This window comes from Leucoraja erinacea, chromosome 19 (assembly GCF_028641065.1).
Source record: "Leucoraja erinacea ecotype New England chromosome 19, Leri_hhj_1, whole genome shotgun sequence".
Lineage (NCBI taxonomy): Eukaryota > Metazoa > Chordata > Chondrichthyes > Rajiformes > Rajidae > Leucoraja > Leucoraja erinaceus.
Genome location: NC_073395.1, coordinates 33,395,909 through 33,415,573, shown reverse-complemented (window position 1 = coordinate 33,415,573; position 19,665 = coordinate 33,395,909). Strand labels below are relative to the sequence as shown.

The following is a 19,665-nucleotide window of genomic DNA, read 5'->3' as shown; positions in this document are numbered from 1 at the left end:
TTTGGATCTGGACCTCAAAGTTAATTTTTTACTTTAAACTGGATTTTTTTTTTTTTTTAATTACCAAGGAACAAGCCCCCCTCCCCACCAATGAAAACACTAACATATAATGGGACCAAAAAAAAGTAGCTGAGGGATTGCAGCACAAGGAAAATCTCAAAGAACAATTCAAAGTCACAAAATGACTCCAAATCAAATACATAAAACCGGTAGTACAGCATAGGAACAGGCCCTTCAGCTTAAAATATCCTTGCTGAACACGATGTCAAATTAAACAAATCTACTCCGCCTGCACATGATCAATATTAGTCCATTCCCCACATATTCAAGGGCCTATATAAAAGCATTTTAAACGCCACTATCAATCTGCCTCCACTACCACACCTGGCAGCACATTCCAGGCAAAAGACTTGTCCCACACATCTCCTGTAAACTTTGCCCTCCACCTTAAGCCTCTGCCCTCGAGCCTTTGACATTTCCACCCAGGAAAAATGGATCTGTCTACTTCATCTATGTCACTCGTAGGGACAGTAATCCTCGCCAAGGAAAAAGCTCCCCTCTCCACCAATGAAAACACTAACATATAACAGGACAAAAAAAATAGCCGATGGATTGCAGCACAAAGAGGGCGAGGGGGAGAATGGCACTAGTTATTGTCAATTGTCCGTTATAACCAAGTAAGGTGTTATCTTTGTATGTAGTTGAAACAAAGAGGTGGCGCAGAGGTAAAGTTGCTGCCTTAAGGCTCTGTCCCACTTTCCCGAGTTACACACGAACTCTCCTGAGTTTTCCCCTTCATTCGAACTCAGGAAATGTCCTTAGCTAGTCCGTAGATGTTTTCTAGCGGCTCATAATGCCAGCCGTATGAACTCGGGGCATCAGGTAAGTTGGGACATTTCTTCAACATTGAGAAATGTCCATGAGTAAAAAAAAAAAATAGCCCCGAGTACCTACGAATGGCTATTACCGTAATTATCAGAGTTCAAATCAAGGGGAAAATGCGGGAGAGTATGTGAGTAACTCGGGAAAGAGGGACAGGGCCTTTACAGTGCCAGGGACCCAGGTATGATCCCGACTACAGATGCTGTCTGCATGGAGTTTGTACGTTCTCGCCGTGACCTGTGTGTGTTTTTTCCGGGAGCACTCTTTTCCTCCCATACTCCAAAGGTGTACAGGTTTGTAGGTTAATTGGTTTGTTAACATTGTAAATTGTCCCTGCTGTGTGTTGGATCGTTTTAGTGTGCAGGGATCAGTGCAGGCTCAGTGGGCCGAAGGGCCTGTTTCTGCGATGAGCCTCTAAACGAAATTAAAGTGCAAATGGTGTTTAATAAACAAAAGGACACAAAGTGCTGGAGTAACTCAGCAGGTTATGCAGCATCGCTGAATATGTGACATCAGAACCCTTCTTCAGACTGATTCTGTCTGCTGAATTAGTCCAGCACTTTGTGCTTCTCACTTTTAAACTAGGCCCCAATGCCGCTGGTCTGCACCAGTGAGCCCTTGTTCACCATTGATGCAGCTGTTGGTGAGGCTCATATTGTGGCCCCCGACCGGACCCGCTTTCTTCATGCCGCTGCCACTGACTGGATGCGCTCTGTCACCGTGGGGCTCTCGCCCCCTTACCTGCTGCTGATTCCAAGGTGGAATATGACGTTGACTCCGTGGGGTGGGGAAAGAAGAAAGAGGAAGGAGCCCCATGGTAACCGAGCGTATCCTGTAAGTAGCGGCAACTGAAGACAATAATGTGCGTAGCAACAACATCTGTGTCAATGGATTGTGAGGGGCTACAATACGAGTTGCAACAACATCTGGGTCAACAGATTATGCGATGGGGTCGCTGGTGCACCTTGCAAATCGGGGGTGATGTCAGGAGCTGGGGCTCTAAGTGGCCAGGGAGACAGTGCGAGCTGAGGACGGGTTGACCGGTCCCTCCCCACTAACTGAATTCAGTTATAAAAGGGTCCGTTAAAATGAGGGTTTACTGTACAGTTGAGTTTAAAGATACAGCAAGGAAACATGCCCTTTAGCCCGAGTCCTCGCTGACCATCGATTACCCATTTACACTTGTTCTATGCTATCGCACATTCGCATACACTCTGCACATTGTAGGTTGACTATTCTATCTATACTTCACAATTTTATATACTTTTCAGCTCTTTTCCCTTAGTCACCAATGCTCTAGAGACACAAGGAGCAATTTAGAGGCCAATTAACCTACAAATCCACACATCTTCGGGAGGTGGGAGGAAAATGGAGCACCCGGGAGGAAACCCACATGGTTACAGGAAGAACACGCGAACACCACACAGGCACCACATGTGGGCAGAACTGAACCTAGGTCTCCGATCCTACGAGGCAGCAGTTCTACAGTTGCGTCACTGTGCCGCTGCTATCTTATATACTTCTATCAGTTCTCGCCCGGGTTTCTGACGTTCCAGAAAAAATATTTCAAGTTTCATATAATTTCAGGGTGATCTGGGGTTGGATAACATGGAAGAAACCATTTAGCTGTGCAAAGTCTCTCTTTGTGTTGGTTACATGGAACATGTAACCAACACATTACATTAATGTTTAAGGTATCATTCTTAACTGTCACGGCATGTCATGTTGTCATTTGTAGGCGGAGTACCAAGGCAAATTCCTTGTTTGTGAATACCTGGCCAATAAACTTATTCATTCATTCATGTACAGCACAGGAACTTCAGCCCACAATGTCTGTGTCAAACATGATGCCAAGCTAAATTAATCTCATCTGCCTACATATGATTCACACTCCCCCATTCCCTACATATCAGTGTGCCTATCTAAAAGCCTCTTATATTGCCACCAACACCCCTGGCACATTCCAGGCAGAAAAACTTGTCCCTTGCATCTCCTTTAAACTTTGCCCCCTTTCATTTTAAAATCATGCCCTCTGGTCTTTGATACTTCCAACCCAGGAAAAAGTTTATGATGGACTATTCTACCTATGCTTTTCCTAATTTTAGATACTTTTATCAACTCTTCCCTTAGCCACCAATGTTCTAGAGAAAATAATCCAAGTTTGTCCAACCTCTCCTTGTGGCTAATACCCCCTAGTCCAGGCAGCATTCTGATAAACCTCTTCCATAACCTTTTCAAAGTTTCCACATCCTTTCTGTAATTCCTTGTGTCAAATATACCATGGCACCACTCCCCAGCTCCTTCGACAATTGAATTACAGATGTCTCCGGCACAGAACCCATCTATTTTATCAACTTTACTAATAACTTCCATCCTGGCACCCAAATTCACTTGGACAATCTCTCTCCCCTTTCTCAATCTCTGTCTTAATCACAGGGGACAGACTATACACTACAGTCTATATGAATGAATACAATGAATATAAGTTGTCAATAAGTTGAAGTCAGGCAGAGTTTATCTGTGCCTGTGACAGTGCTGAAGGCAGATTCAACTAACATTCAGAAGGGAGCTGGGTAATTATTTGCAAATAATTAACATAGCTTTGGGGAAAGGAAGATGGAATGGATTTCTCCTGTATTCAGCCAGTATGGATGTGAAAGTTCGAATGGCCACCTTATGCACTGTAAGCATTGTGAAATTGCTGAAGCAGCATTAGTGTCTAAAAGACCAGAATGGTTGGATCAGTTACATAAACCATGTGAAACAAACTTGAACCCGACATTCAATTTACTGCCGTTTTCCATTAAAAAGTTAGATTGTTCACTACTTCTTAAAGTGCAAATGGGGATTTGTAAACCAAATTCATACCTTTTCCTTGCCATACTTTTGATGGCACAACTGTAATCTTGTCACAAGTTGAAGGCGGCTGCATCCACCTCCAAACTAAATAATCTCCTCCTCCTATTCTTTGAGTTTCTTTCCGAACACGCGACTCGTTGGTTTCAACAAAATCCACAGCTCTTTCCCATGCCTTTTTCATTGTTTTTCTGCAAAATTTCCCCCATAAAAAAAAAAGAGTTAATGCAGAGACAGTGAAAGCAAATCTGAACTTTTGTATGACTGGAAGGTTACCTGGATGGTCTAAAGTCTTACCTATTCTGAGGTGATATTAAAGAATCACGTACATGAGGAATAGGTAAATAGGGCTGCAAGTCCTTGTTTTCCTGGCAGGCTTCATTATGACGTCTTAAAACATCTAAAAACAAGGAAGAAAAGTAGGGTTAGCCACAATTTAATTAGTAAGTGGAATAGTAAACTCTGTTGTACCATGGAAATGTTCCTGGAAACATCAACTTGAAATCAGTTAATGCAATGTCAATAGAAAATAGGGGCTAGGGAGCTGATAATCCTACTTCACAAAAGTGTGAAGCAAGATTATTTATAGCTCAAAATATTTTACTCAAAATTACAATTTTGGGAAGTTCTAAATTAATTTCATCTGGAGAAGCAGGTTGAGGGTTAAAGGAAAGTCTGCATTGTTTTGTATTGCTGGTCAATTACGTGGAACCGGGACACTGGTGGGCTCAAGATTCATGATCTTAGAATCCATGACCAGCTTTAACAGTGAGAGCTTCCTTAGCAGGCTCCATTTCTTCCTCTTCCTCATTATCTTTGCTTGATGTGGCTAACTGCTCATGTCCTTCATCTGTTACAATGTTACAATTGAATAGCATAAACAGGTCCTTTCTTTGGCTGACCACGAATCTATACTGATGCCCATCTATACTAATTCCACTTTAAAAATACAGCAGTACATCACAGGAACAGCCCCTTCAGCCCACTGCAACAACACCAACCATGACGCCAATCTAATCTACTTCCATTTGCCTGCACATGGTCCACATCCGTCTGTTCTTTGCTTGTTCGTGTCTAATTAAATGCTTCTTAAATGTTTCTACCCTGTTTCCACCACCTCCCCTGGCAGCACGATCCAGGCACATACCTCTGTGCAAAATGTGTCTCGCACTCCTCCTTTAAACTTCCCTCCACTTATTTTAACCCTATCCTCTATTTCACATTTTAACCTTTAAAAAAAATGCCTCATAATTCTATATACATCTATGAAGTCACCCCTCAGCTTATGATTCCCCAGCAAAAATAATCCAAGTTTATCCAAAGTCTTTATTCAATGCAAGCAGCATTCTGGTGAGCTGGCATTCTGGCAAGCAGCATTCTGGTGGTCAAAACTTTCATATCCTTCCACAATATTCCAAAAAGGACCAAAGTTTTACAGCTGCAACAAGACTTCCTGACTTACTCAATGCTCCCATCAATGAAGGGAACTGCCTGCATTAATTCCATATCTCTCTAAGCCTTGCTCATTCAAGTATCTGTCCAGATGCCTCTACAATAGTTATTTTATTCCGCCACCCCATCAGCTCATTCCAGATACTAACTATTCTTTACACCTCAGATACATTTTAAACTTTCTCCCTCCCACCTTAAACCAATGGCCTATAATTTTCAGACCCATACCTAGGTAAACAGATGCTGATGCCGACTCTGTGCCTCTCATAATTTTATATACTTTATGAAGTTATCCTTCAGTCTCTTTCGCTCCAGGAAAACATCCGCAGTTATCAAATCTCTCCATATAATTCAAAACCTCCAATTCAAGCATGAATCATTTCTGCACCGTCTGGCTTAATCACATCTTTTCTGTAGCGGGGCGACTAGAATTATTGTGTAAACAACATTTTGAACACCAACTCTTTCCAATTCTTATGCTCAATGCCTTGGTTGACAATGGCAGGCTTGCCATGCACCTTCTTCACCACCTTGTCAACCCGCTTTGCCACTTTCAGTGAATTAATTACTCATACCCTGGGTCTGTCTGCTCATTAACATTCCATAGGGCCCACCCATTCACTGGGCATGTCATGTCCTGGTTTATATTCCCAAAATGCAATATTTCCCACTAGTCAGAGTAAAATTTCATTTGTCACTCCTTTGCCCACTTTCCCAGTTGATCTAGATCCTATTGTAACCGTAGACAAACTTCATCACCGTCTACTATACCACTAATTGCTGGTTCCTGTTAATAGCAAACGGTCAACTGCCTGTACAACCTTGATATATCCAGGCCAGCCTCTGTGAAAGTGATTTCAATGTCGATGAGGGTGGGAAAACCTTTGAAGTCATTGGCCTCAGGCAAGAAATTGAGGGAAGACCATCTATGACATTCGTGCCAAATTCGTATTCAAAGATGAAGCTTAATCACTTTCCAAACCTTCCTGGATAATGCTTAATTTTTTTTTTTTAATTGATACAAATTCATTCATTTAAATTACACAGGTGAGCTACTGCATAGCCTGCTAACTTAAAGGATTTCTATTTTCTAGAACAGGATAATAGATAATAGGTAGACACAAAATGGTGGAGTAACTCACAGGCAGCATCTCTGGAGAGAGAATAGATAATAGATTTGGGTACCACAATAATTTTCTTCAATGCAATTTTCTCAAGTGTGGCAACTGAAAGGCATTGCGTACTGTGTTAGCATTATGAAAGTTGAAATATTGGGCATGTTATTACAGGGTGTATACATGAATCAATAACCTGAAGCAGTAAACATACAGGTCATCCCTGGACAGTCTATCAATTTACATGGACTTTTTAATAATTAAGAAACTTAAAAGGTCTCAGTTCAATTAGTTAATTATTCCCTTCACCAGTATAAACAATATATTTCCTAAACAAACCTATGATTTTTTCCACCATGTCGTACATCTGTCTGGTCTCCGACTCTTCCTTCCTCCAACGATATTTCATGTAATAATGCACTCCCCAAACAATTCCCACACCTGAAAGCATCACACAAACATCAAATTACCAATTTCATCAATTCTATCTGGTTTGGACAGTTCAATACATCCGAATGTGCTTGGCGAGAGCCATGGAGAGCTAAGACCACATGGCAAGTAATGATATCACAGCTGGACCCACGAGGAAAGAATCCAAAGTTACAATGGAAATCAGGAGGATGAAGCTCATAAATGATACTGTCAGGTAACATAGATTGGAAAGAAACAGAAACTGAAAATGTCTAGTTGACAAGATGTAAAGTGATGTGTCACAGGGAACCATGTTGCAGTCTGAACTTTCAGTAATTTATATATAATGTGGATAAAAGCACTAAAAGATACAGTTGTTAAACTTAGTAATGACATAAAGGTAGGAACAGGATAGGATAAGATCTTTCCTCGTGTGGGAGAATCCGTAAGTAAGGAGTTAGGATTTTAAGACTTTTTCTCTTCCTTCACAAGGGTTATGGGTGATGCATTTCTTCTCTGTAATGATGTAAGTAGTCCTGGAAGGTAGACAAAAATGCTGGGGAAACTCAGCGGGTGAGGCAGCATCTATGGAGTGAAGGAAATAGGCAAAGTTTCGGAGCGAAACCCTTCTTCAATCTGATAGCATCCTTCGCTCCATAGATGCTGCCTCACCCGCTGAGTTTCTCCAGCATTTTTGTCTACCTTTGATTTTCCAGCATCTACAGTTCCGTCTTAAACATCTTAGTCCTTGAGTATTTTTAAACACAGGTAGATTGTGAATAAACAAGGCGAGTGAAAGTTACCATGGGTAGGCAAGAATGTGAAGTTGAGTCTACAGTCAGATCAGCTGTGATTCTATTAAATGGCAGAGCAGGCTCCTGCTCCTCATGAATTCCAGGCTTGGGAACAAGATTCTTGGGTTGGGCTTTTGGACTTTAAAAAAGAAAAACTACTTTGCTATTTCATTATTCTCTTTTTACAATATCAATGATTAGAAAGATTTGAAAGCCAAAATATTTAACCAATATGCAAATGTACAATTCATTTTTCAATATTTAAGTGACAATTCAATGGAACGTTCCTTGTCTCTCTCAACGGGGATATGCTTCAATGGCTGTCAACAAAACTGGAATAATTTGAGTGCAGTTGGAGGGTAGAGGATGAAATTGTGGAAATAGGGTTTGTGGGGAAGGGGGTGAAAAAGAGGGCACAGGAAATTATTTCCTTCCTGGCAAATATTTGCAGTTCATTTATAACTCAAATATTGAAAATATTTCCATGTTCCATTCTTCCCAAACAGGTTCTACTCGCGATGTCCAATAGGTTTGACACTTATCTGCTATTGTAATAAACTCGACAGGATAGGAATAGGATGGTGGAAAGTAAAGAGAATTTATCTCAGTTGTTTTAAGAAGGAACTGCAGATGCTGGAAAATCGAAGGTAGACAAAAATGCTGGGGAAACTCAGCGGCTGAGGCAGCATCTATGGAGCGAAGGAAACGTTGCCTATTTCCTTCGCTCCATAGATGCTGCCTCAGCCGCTGAGTTTCTCCAAAATTATCCCAGTTAAGTTTTGAAGTCCTCTACTTGCAGAAGTGAAAATGGAAGAGTTTCAGAAATTAAAAATACAAGAGCAACTCTCTTGCCAAGGGCCAATAACAATATAATTAAAAAGATAAACTTAAAAAAATTGGAGCAAATGGGAACACTGGAGGGCCATGAGGATAGCGAGAGCAGGCATTGATTTCTATATCATGTTAACTGATCACAGAAGTTTGCAAAAACATGATAATCCACCTCTGCAGGCTATGGACTGGAGGGAGGAAATGGTGGGGGGGGGGGGGGGGGGGGGGGGGGGGGGGGGGGGGGGGGAAAAATCAGTACACATGGCAGCAATAAATGATGATTGCTTCTGTAATTTGCTCAAGGTAGTTTAAACACGTCCAGTATTAAAAGGAAATTAAGTGATTTTAAAATGCTTTTTTTTTTAAAAAAGAATATCAGGTAGGCAACTTCTAATATTAGATGTATATTATTTTATGGGCATCAGGTAGGTAACTTCTAATATTAGATTATGTTATTCTATAAGTCTTGGTATTTTAAAAGTTGAGTTTTTGTGCATTCTACTCAATGGATAAAGTATAAATGTGAAACTCACCAACAAGGAATAAGAACATTCTGTGGAGTACAGTTAAAAATGCTCGTCGGAAGCGGCAAATGAAAGACATCTGTGGATGGGTAGATTCCAGGTACAGAACTTCACTCACATCATTTACCTCTACATCCGAGTCATTGCCAAGCAACCTATGCATTAAAGACAGTAACTAATTATTACAGGTCCAGTTGCTCTGATGTACTTTGCATTGACATCGGCTTAAAAATCCACCTTCTGAGAACAAACTCACTCACTTTATGCCCAAGTCATCTGCACTTTGTAAAATCCACTGGAGTGATCCATTAAATTTATCTTCATGATTGGGATCAAGAACCTGTATAAATCAATGATAAACAAGAATTCAGAAATTAAGCTCTTCAAATCAAACATAGCCTAACTAACTTGAGGAAAACACCGAAAACCCAATTCTCCAACTCTCTTATTCCCAATCTGACCTTTCTGTTCATTGTCAGAGTGAAGCCAAGCACAAATTGGAGGTCATATTTCGCTTGGGTAGTTTACATCTCAATGGTATGAACATTGCCTTCTCCAACTTCAAATAGCCCTTGCTTTCCTTCATTCCATCCCCTCCCATTCCCAGTTCTTCCACCAGTCTCACTGTGTCTGACTATATTCTATTTCTGTGCCGCCCACTCCAACATCAGTCTGAAGAAGGGTCTCGACCCAAAACGTCACCCATTCCCTCTCTCCAGAAATGCTGCCTGTCCCGCTGAGTTACTCCAGCATTTGTGTCTACCATCCAGAATCAGTATCCCGTTCCAGCTTTCTCCCCATATCCCTCGATTCCGTTAGACCTATGAGCTATATCTAACTCTCTTTTGAATACATCCAGTGAATTGCCTCCACTGCCTTCTGTGGCAGAGAATTCCAGATTCACAACTCTCTAGCTGAAAATGTTTTCCCTCATCTCAGTCCTAAATGGTCTACCCCTTATCCTTAAACTGTGACCCCCTGGTTCTTGACTTCCCCAACATGGGGAACATTTTTCCTGCATCTAGCCTGTCCAATCCTGTAAGAATTGTATATGTTTCTATAAGATCCTGACATCCTTCTGAATTCCAATGAATATATGCCCAGTCAATCCATTCTTACATCATATGTCTGTCCCACCAACCCTGGAATTAACGCGATGAACCTACGCTGCACTCCCTCAATAGCAAGAATATCCTTTTTCAAATTTCGAGACCAAAACTGCACACAATACTCCAGATGTGGTCTCACCAGGGCCCTGTTCAACTGCAGTAGGACCTCTTTGCTCCTATACTCAAATCCTCTCGCTATGAAGACCAACATGCCATTAGCTTTCTTCACTGCCTGCTGTACCTGCATGTATATTTTCAGTGACTGATGTACCAGGACATCTAGGTCTCGTTGCACCTCCCCTTTTCCTAATCTGACACCATTCAGATAATAACCTGCCTTCTTGTTCTTGCCACAAAAGTGGATAACCTCACATTTATCTACATTATACTGTGTCTGCCATGCATCTGTCCACTCACCTAACCTTATCCAAGTCTACATAGCAGCCTCATGGCATCCTCCTCGCAGCTGACACTGCCACCCAGTTTTGGGTTATCTGCAAACTTGGAGATGTTACATTTAATTCCTTCGTCTAAATCTTTAATATATATATATTGTAAATAACTGGGATTACTAGCCACTGCCTGCCATTCTGAAAACTACCCGTTAATTCCTACTCTTTGTTTCCTGTCTGCCAACCAGTTCTCTATCCATGTCAATACCCTACCCCCAATACCATGTGCTCTAAATTTGCACACTAATCTCTTGTGTGGGACCTTGTCAAGGGCTTTTTGAAAGTTCATCCACTGAAACCACATCCACTGGCTCTCGCTTATCCGTTCTACTCGTTACATTCTCAAAAAAATCCAGAAGATCAGCCAAGCATGATTTCCCCTTCATAAATGCATGCTGCTTTCCAAATGCGCTGCTATTACATCTAAATAGTGTGTGGGGGGGGGGGGGGGGTAGGGTAGGTATAGCATAGCAAAGATGAGCGGGAATCCAGAGGATTGGCTAAAGTTTAAAGTGTACCAGAAGATTACTAAAAAGGCAATGCGGGGAGAAAAGATGAGGTATGAAGGTAAGCTATCCTTGAAGATTGAAAAGGGCGAATTTATTATGGGGAACAAAAAAATGGCAGATGAGTTGTAAAGGTACTTAGGATCCATCTTCACTAAGGAGGACAATCTTCCTGATGTACTAGTGGCCAGAGGATCTGGGGTGACAGAGGAACTGAAGGAAATCCACATTAGGCAGGAAATGGTGTTGGGTAGACTGATGGGGCTGAAGGCTGATAAATCCCCAGGGCCCGATGGTCTGCTTCCCAGGATACTTAAGGAAGTGGCTCTAGACATCATGGACGCATTGGTGATCATTTTCCAATGTTCCATAGATTTAGGATCAGTTCCTGCGGATTGGAGGGTAGCTAATGTTATCCCACTTTTTAAGAAAGGCGAGAGAGAGAAAACAGGGAATTATAGACCAGTTAGCCTGACATCGGTGGTGGGGAAGATGCTGGATTCAACCATAAAAGATGAAATAGTGGCACATTTGGATAGCAGTAACAGGATCAGTCAGAGTCAGCATGGATTTGCGAAGGGGAAATCATGCTCAACTAATCTTCTGCAATTTTTTTGAGAATGTAATTAGGAAAATGGACAAGGGAGAGCCGGTGGATGTAGTGTACCTGGACTTTCAGAAAACATTTGATAAATGTTACCCATTTGGGCAAAATTAGAGCACATGGTATTGAGGGTAGAGTGCTGACAGATAGAAAATTGGTTGGCAGGCAGGAAACAAAGAGTAGGGATTAACGGAACCCTTTCAGAATGGCAGGCAGTGACAAATGGGGTACCGCAATGCTCGGTATTGGGACCGCAGCTATTTACAATATATATATATATATATATAATCATTTAGATGAAGGGAATACGTACCATAAGCAAATTTGCAGATGACACAAAGATGGGTGGCAGTGTGAACTGTGAGGAGGATGGTATGAGTATGCAGGGTGAATTGGATAGGTTGGGTGAGTGGGCAGATACATGGCAGATGCAGTTTAATGTGGATAATTGTGAGGTTATCCACTTTGGTAGCAAAAACAGGAAGGAAGATTATTATCTAAATGGTGTCAAGTTGGGAAAGGGGGAAGTACAACTGGATATGGGGGTCATTGTTCATCGGTGAACGAAAGTAAGTATGCAGGTACAGCAGGCAGTGAAGAAAGCGTGTTGGCTTTCATAACAAGAGGTAGTGAGTATTGGAGCAAAGAGGTCCTTCTGCAGTTGTACAGGGCCCTAGTGGGACCACACCTGGAGTATTGCGTGTGGTTTTGGTCTCCAAATTTGAGGAAGGACATTCTTGCTATTGAGGGAGTGCAGCTTAGGTTCATCAGGTTAATTCCAGGGTTGGTGGGACAGACATATGATGTAAGAATGGATCGACTGGGCATATATTCATTGGAATTCAGAAGGATGTCAGGATCTTATAGAAACATATACAATTCTTACAGGATTGGACAGGCTAGATGCAGGAAAAATGTTCCCCATGTTGGGGACGTCAAGAACCAGGGGGGTCACAGTTTAAGGATAAGGGGTAGACCATTTAGGACTGAGATGAGAGAAAACATTTTCAGCTAGAGAGTTGTGAATCTGGAATTCTCTGCCACAGAAGGCAGTGGAGGAAATTCACTGGATGTATTCAAAAGAGTTAGATATAGCTCATAGGTCTAACGGAATCAAGGGATATGGGGAGAAAGCTGGAACGGGACACTGATTCTGGATGGTAGACACAAATGCTGGAGTAACTCAGCGGGACAGGCAGCATTTCTGGAGAGAGGGAATAGGTTCACAGGGTTAATTCCCGGGAAGGCGGGGCTGTCATATGCTGAGAGAATGGAGCAGTTGGGCTTGCATACTCTGGAATTTAGAAGGATAAGATGGGATCTTATTGAAACATACAAGATTATTAAGGGTTTAGACACACTAGAGGCAGGAAACATGTTCCCGATGTTGGGGGAGTCCAGAACCAGGGGCCACAACTTAAGAATAAGGGGTAAGCCATTTAGAACGGAGATGAGGAAATAGTTTTTCTCACAGAGAGTGGTGAGTCTGTGGAATTCTCTGCCTCAGAGGGCGTAGAGGACGGTTCTCTGGATACTTTCAAGAGAGCTAGATAGGGCTCTTAAAGATAGCGGAGTCAGGGGATATGGGGAGAAGGCAGGAACGGGGTACTGATTGTGGATGATCAGCCATGATCACGTTGAATGGCGGTGCTGGCTTGAAGGACCGAATGGCCTACCCCTGCACCTATTGTCTATTAATAATCAACTCGAGCATCTTCCCCACTACCAGTCTAGAAATATGAAGCAAAAAACAAAACAAAAAAAAACTGCTGGAGGAACTCAGCAGGTTAAGTAGCAATTGTACAGCAAAGGGAAGCTTGAGATTTCGGGTCGAGGCCCTGCTTCAAGATCCAAATCACATGGAGCGACTCCTGATGCAGGGTCACAACCTGAAATGTTAACTACTCCTTTGACTCCACAGATGCTATTTGACCCTCTGCATTCATCCAGCAGTTTTTGATTGCTCCAGATCTCAGCATCTGCAGTCTCTTGTCTGTAGAAATATGAAACATTTTATAGGTGGAAACTAGTTAACGCAGTTTATAAATGCTAAACAAAGCTTGAGATAACTTACCGTTACATATTCAGCAGCATCTTGGACAGAAAGACTTCTGTTTTTATAATGAACATGGTCGCCACAGTCATAGTCTCCTAGAATTAGAGAAAGAATATCACCAAAACAATTATGATGATAAAGAACCTTCTTAAAATTAATGCATAAGTGATTAAAAATACTCAAATTTTGAAGCACCCTTTTGGAGCACACAGATTTTAACATCATGCTGTCAAATGTTCATTATATCTGTAGACTTCAAGAACAGAAACACAAGAGTAGCAAGCTTGGCCTTCTGGTCATCCATATCAGGCCAGGCATATATTTGATTGGTGACATTTAAAATCCTTTACTAACAATTGCACCATATTTCACTCTGTTGCATGTTATTCCAATCGAATTTGCAGCTTTATTTTCAAATGATCCTGTATAAATGTCACATTTATTTGCAAGATGGCAAACCAAGTCTGCAACAAACTCCCTTGTTCCAAATTGACAAATGAACTCAACAAGCAAATGGTATCTATTTTACCAAATGTGCACCCAGACACTATCTGCAAACTTGCTTGGTTATATCTGGGCCTGCGTGGCATCAATCTCAAATGCCAAGCTAAATGTATTTGAAACATGTTTCATAAACAGATAACATGAATTACTCAAATATGTTACATATTTGAGTAATTTCGTTGTCTTAATGCATTTCGTTGTCTCTGTACTGTACACTGACAATGACAATTAAAATTGAATCTGAATCTGAATCTTACATGCTGAAGCAAATGTAACTTGCCAAAAGTGTATCAGCACGAGCTCTAGTTACATCACAATTTAATATTAAATTGTATGATTTCTCATTACAGGGCTCTCACTTAACTTTTTTTCGCTGTTGCCAGTCGGGCAACCTAGGCAGCTTTTTAGGATGCTGAATGACAGTTTAGGTGGTCATTTCATTCGGCTTGCCTGACACGTGCGATAATGTGCTCGGACAAAGTGCGTAGTTACCAGTCGGAATTATGGTCAATGACGCATTCACATATTATTTCTGCTTCAAATAAAGTCACAAACTAAACATATTCACCAATCAATACATGATATATACCACAATGACATGCAGTAAAATTATAATAGTGTCTCAACTCTTTCTACACGTTGCAATGAATGCAATTTATATTATTTCTTTCCACTTCCAAACAAAAATGTGGTTGGATTATTCAGCGTATGATCAACCTGTGTCAATAAATCCAGGACCATGGTAACGAATATGCTTAACCATGCACACCACAGATTGATGCAAGCATGTTTCCTGTGAATGACTGAAAATTATCATGACATGGCCATAGCATGGGTCTTTTCATCTTGAATCTTCAATAATAGACACATAATATATCCCTTCTGCTCTAGGATTTTGTAATTTAAAATAAATAAAGAGAATGGAAGTGTGCTTTGATTTTCTTTTCCTTGTAACATTCTTGTTACTGTATTGTTATTATTACCTGACCAGACCTATACCATACTTTTGAATGTACATAGTACCTCTTTTACTCTGTGCCCACTATGAAGATGAGTCATGGAAGTAGGTGACTATATTGAATCAATCATGGAACTTGGCAAGTGAGATTGCCCAGAAGGGCAATAAAAATAGCGGAAGTGGTAATTTATTTAAATATTAATTTTTTTTGGGGGGGGGGGGGGAATATCAACTTTAAATGGATATCAAATTTAATTATATTTGTGAGAACTTGTGTAACTTTTCTGCTTGATATTTAAACCATCTCCTGAAAAGCAAAGTAAAGACAGAGCTGTTCAAATACATCTAAAAGTCACTTTAATTGTCATCCAAGTCGCTCTTGAGCAAAGCATCCTCCTCATCAGACTGGTCACTGTCAGGGTGAGGTCCAGAGGCAGATGCTGCAGCTGGATCTTCTCCCGTGTCAGGCCTCCTTGCCCTCATCCCTCCTGCATGCCACAAGCTGATGGCTGGCCGGGGATCAAAGTCCTTGATGTTACTGGCATGCAGCACGAAGAGGTCCATCACCTGGTCGGTCGTCCTGGAGAGAATTTCTGATGGTGGTCCTCAGCTACTTCAGCCTCAGCTGAACTTGTCGGTTTGGTAAGGACGAGGTCAAGGAGAGTGCAGATGGTGGATAGCTCTTCTGGTGTGGGACTTCAGGAACATCATCATGTATCACAACAACCCTTTCAGCAACATGGCTGTTACTTGGCACTACACTGGAGCATTAGGGGGAGCTTCAATGTCCAAATTTCAGGGTGGGTTTCTGATGAAAAAGTGGGGGAAGACTGGCAAGCGAGAGACAGAGACACAGAGACAGAAAGAGCAGAGGCAGAGCAGAGATGGACAGAGGCAGATAGAAAGCCAGGGACAGAGATAGGTTCATGGATAGGACAGGGTTGGAGGGATATGGACCAAACGCGGGGCAGGTGGCTTTACAGTTTCCCTCCCCCTCCTGTAGGGTGAGGGATTTAAGGGCCTGTCCCACTTGGGCGACATTTTCTGCTACAGCCTGAAAAGAGGTTGTCACGACGTGGTCGGGTCGTGACGCATATAGTGATGCGCGGTGTTTCCCTGTCGCCCCCGGATTTTGGAATGTTCAAAATCCAGGGTCGCCCTGTCACACGCTGACATATGCTGTCCTGCGAGTGACTCCCGGTTAGGGTTAGGTTTGGGGTTAGAGACCACAGATGGGCTGTAAAATATTCTTCCTTCAATGCATGGATTTTAAATATTAATATATTAAAATTAATACAATAAAATCAATTGTGCAAATGAAAAGATGCCTGAATCGTTCAGTTTTATTATGTATTGGTCTGCTTCCAAATCACGGTCTCTAATTTTTCACAGAGATGGATTCAGTGAGTGTAGACTGAACTCTCCTCTCCACCCCCCTCCCACCCCATCCCTCCTTCTCCCTTCCCCCCGCTACCCTTCTCCCCCCCCTCCCCCCTGCTCCACTCTTCTCCACTACCCCCCCCCCTCTCTCCTCACACCCCCTTCTCCTCCTCTCCCTCCCTGCTCCCATTTTCCAACCACCCCCCCCCCACTTTCCCCGACGCCCCCCATTTGTGGACCCAGCCTGTGACAGCTAGATCCCACTAATAGTACTGCACAAAGTCTACTCCACATCATCTGTTTTAGTAACATTGACTATGGGATAAATGCAGACTTTGGGAACAACACCCCCCACCTCAAAATGGGTGGTGGGTTTTTAGACTCAGTGGCTGGAGCAGGTGGGTGGCACTGGTACATTGACAACATTGCCTGTACCCAGTTGAAAAGCCCACTGCCTCTGGGGGTTTGGAGAGACCATTGGAAGACAGATCTGCCTCTGGGACAACTTGGGACCAACAGTTCAGTTCCCATGCAGAATATTAGGGGTTCGAATCAAACCCCTGGGGCCCCTGTGCCACATTTAGTTCAGAGATACAGTGCCCTTCGGCCCATCGAGTCCACAGCGACTAGCGATCCCCCGCACACTATCCCACACGCTCGGGACAATTTATAAATACCAAGCCTATCAACCTGGAGTTAGGGTTAGGGTTACCTCCTGCACCTCAAAGGTTATTATAAATTGTCCATAGCGTGTATGGGATAGTGTGCGGGGATCGCTGGTCGTCAGGCTGGGTCCACAAATGGGGGGCGTCAGGGAAAGTGTTGTGGGAGGAGGGTTGGAGAAGGGAGGGAGAGGGGAGAAGGGGATGTGAAGGGAGTGGAGAAGGGGAAGAAGAGTGGAGCGGGGGAGAAGGGAGGAAGAGGGGGGGGGGGGGGGGAGGGAAGAAGGAAAGAAGTGGCTCAGGCGCTCGACACCGCTGCAAATTGTTCTGTTGCTGTTGTTCCCATAAAGGGCCTGTCCCACTTTTCGATTTCTTTCAGCGACTGCGGAGCTTCAGTGACTGACGCCCTTTAAAACCGTCACTGACGCTCCGCAGTTTTTGGAAAAAGAAAAAAATCACAAAGTGGAACAGGCCCTTTAAGGGAACTACAGCAACAGAACAACTTGCAGCGGTGTCGAGCGCCTGAGCCGCTTCTTCCCTTCCCCCAATCTCCACTCTTCTTCCCCCCCTCTTCCTCCCACTCCTTCTGAGTGTCCCGTCCGAGGACGACCCCGGGCCGCGGAAGAGGGGGTCGCCGGCGGGGCACTGGAGGGACAGGCATAGTCGAGCTGAGGCCGGCGCCTCCCCTCCAGGCTGCCTACGGGCCTGGGCCGACACTCCCATCTGTACAGAAGACCTTCCTTCAGACTTCCTACACATTAGACTTTTGCGCCATGGTTGGGATGCATGGGAGCAGGGATTTCCACAGGCGCAAGGAACAAATGACCCAAAGTTTGCGTTGAGTGAACTGAGTGTTCTTAACGGCGTTGTCCTACACTGCCGTTTAGTGAGAGTGGTTGGATCCCAGCTTCAGCTCAACCAACATCGGTCACATTATCCAGACAGGCGGCGGGGGATCAGGAGCTGATGTGAGGCATCGGTGATGCTCTGGAATCCTAATCGAGCAGCGGGGTCGAGGAGGCAGCGCCCCACCCGGGGAGTAGAGGTGTCAGTTTTTCCAGCAGCGAGCGGAGAGGCACCAGCTATCACGGGCCGTTCACCTGTCGGGTGCCAACTCCTCGATCCTGGGTTCCGACCACCTTCACAAAACGCCGGTGTACGACGAGAACGGTAAGAACACTCAGTTCACTCAATGCAAACATTAGGTCATTTGTTCCTTGTGCCCACAGAAATCTCCAGCGCGGTAGAAACAAGGGGGCTCTGAAGTTGCATTCTCTCGATTGAGGACATTTTGTCGACTCTCCTAAAAGAAAAGAGCCAGTGGTTGTCTGTCTTAAGGGCCTGTCCCACTTTCACGACCTAATTCACGACCTCTGCCAAGTTTGCCCTTGACCATTACTCGCAGCATGGTCGTCACAAGGTCATAGCAGGCTGTGATGCTCGTCGTCGGTACTGATGGCATCAAGTAGGTCAGGGCGTTTTTCTAGCATGATGAAAAATGTCCACGAGTAAAAAAGGTCATGAAAGTGGGACAGTCCCTTAACTGAAACCTCTCTTCCCCCACCTCTCACTGTCTTTCCCCGTCTCCCACTCGCTTCTATCCCCTCTCTCTAGCTGTTACATCCCACTCTCGCCCGCTACCAGGCACCCTGTTCGCTTTTTTAAATTCTCGAATGACCTTTGAAAAATCCCATGATTCCTTGCGTTTTTCCGAATACCGAACTTGCTAATTGTTATTGGGCAGGTCTGCACCTGACATATGGGAGTCGTTTAAAGGTCAGTTGATCAAAGTTCAAGCATCTTCTAGTAAGGAAAAGGAATAAGGATTGTTAAGCAAGGGAACCTTGGACGACCAAAGGGTTGTAAGTTTGGTCAAAAAGAAAAAGGAAGCATATGTAAAGGTTAAGAAGATAAAATCAGACATGGCTTTTGAGGAATGCAAAGCAAGTAGGAAAGAAAATCAAGTGGGCAAATAGAAAGGTCAAAAGAGGCCCTGACATGTCTCAGATTAAAGAAACCCCCAAGAATATTTATATGTATATTAAAAACATGAGGGTAACCAGGGAGAGGTAGGACCACTCAAGGATACAGGAGAGAATTTGCACTCGCAATCGTGAGTTGGAGGCGAGGTACTAAATGAGTATTTAGTCCCCATGGCAAACTGATCTAGAAGATTAAGACTCAGTCGAATGGATTGGGAAATGGCTTACTCGTAGAAGCAGTTGTTATTCTTTGACCAGGGATCAGTTCTGGGACCTAATTTGAGTAAATATAAACGAATTGGTTATATAGATGGGTAAGTAAGTTTACATACGACACCAAGATGGCTGGAGTTGTGCACAGTGAGAAGGGTTGCCAAAGGAAGGGATACAGATCCACACAGAAATGGGCGGAGAAATGGCAGATGGAATTTAATCCGAGTAAGTGTGAAGTGTTAAGGGCCTGTCCCACTTGGTGATTTTATCGACAACTACCGGCATCATTGACTGACGTATCAGGTCACCGAAAAATTTGCGGTGTGATGACATGACGCGTGGTGTTTTTCCAAGTGTCGTAACATTTTTTTTGT

At 43.2% G+C, this 19,665-nt stretch overlaps 1 protein-coding gene across 1 annotated transcript in view; it reads right to left on the bottom strand.

Moving 5' to 3' along the window:
• The window catches only part of lemd3 (LEM domain containing 3), a 48,950-nt gene that overhangs the window by 6,372 nt on the left and 22,913 nt on the right, over nucleotides 1–19,665 (bottom strand). The window contains exons 4-9 of the mRNA XM_055650789.1: nucleotides 13,611–13,687; nucleotides 9,126–9,205; nucleotides 8,875–9,020; nucleotides 6,645–6,746; nucleotides 4,036–4,138; nucleotides 3,751–3,929 (exon numbers count right to left, since the gene is read on the bottom strand). Coding sequence (XP_055506764.1) covers nucleotides 3,751–3,929; nucleotides 4,036–4,138; nucleotides 6,645–6,746; nucleotides 8,875–9,020; nucleotides 9,126–9,205; nucleotides 13,611–13,687 — 687 coding nt within the window. The remainder of the gene's footprint in view (nucleotides 1–3,750; nucleotides 3,930–4,035; nucleotides 4,139–6,644; nucleotides 6,747–8,874; nucleotides 9,021–9,125; nucleotides 9,206–13,610; nucleotides 13,688–19,665) is intronic.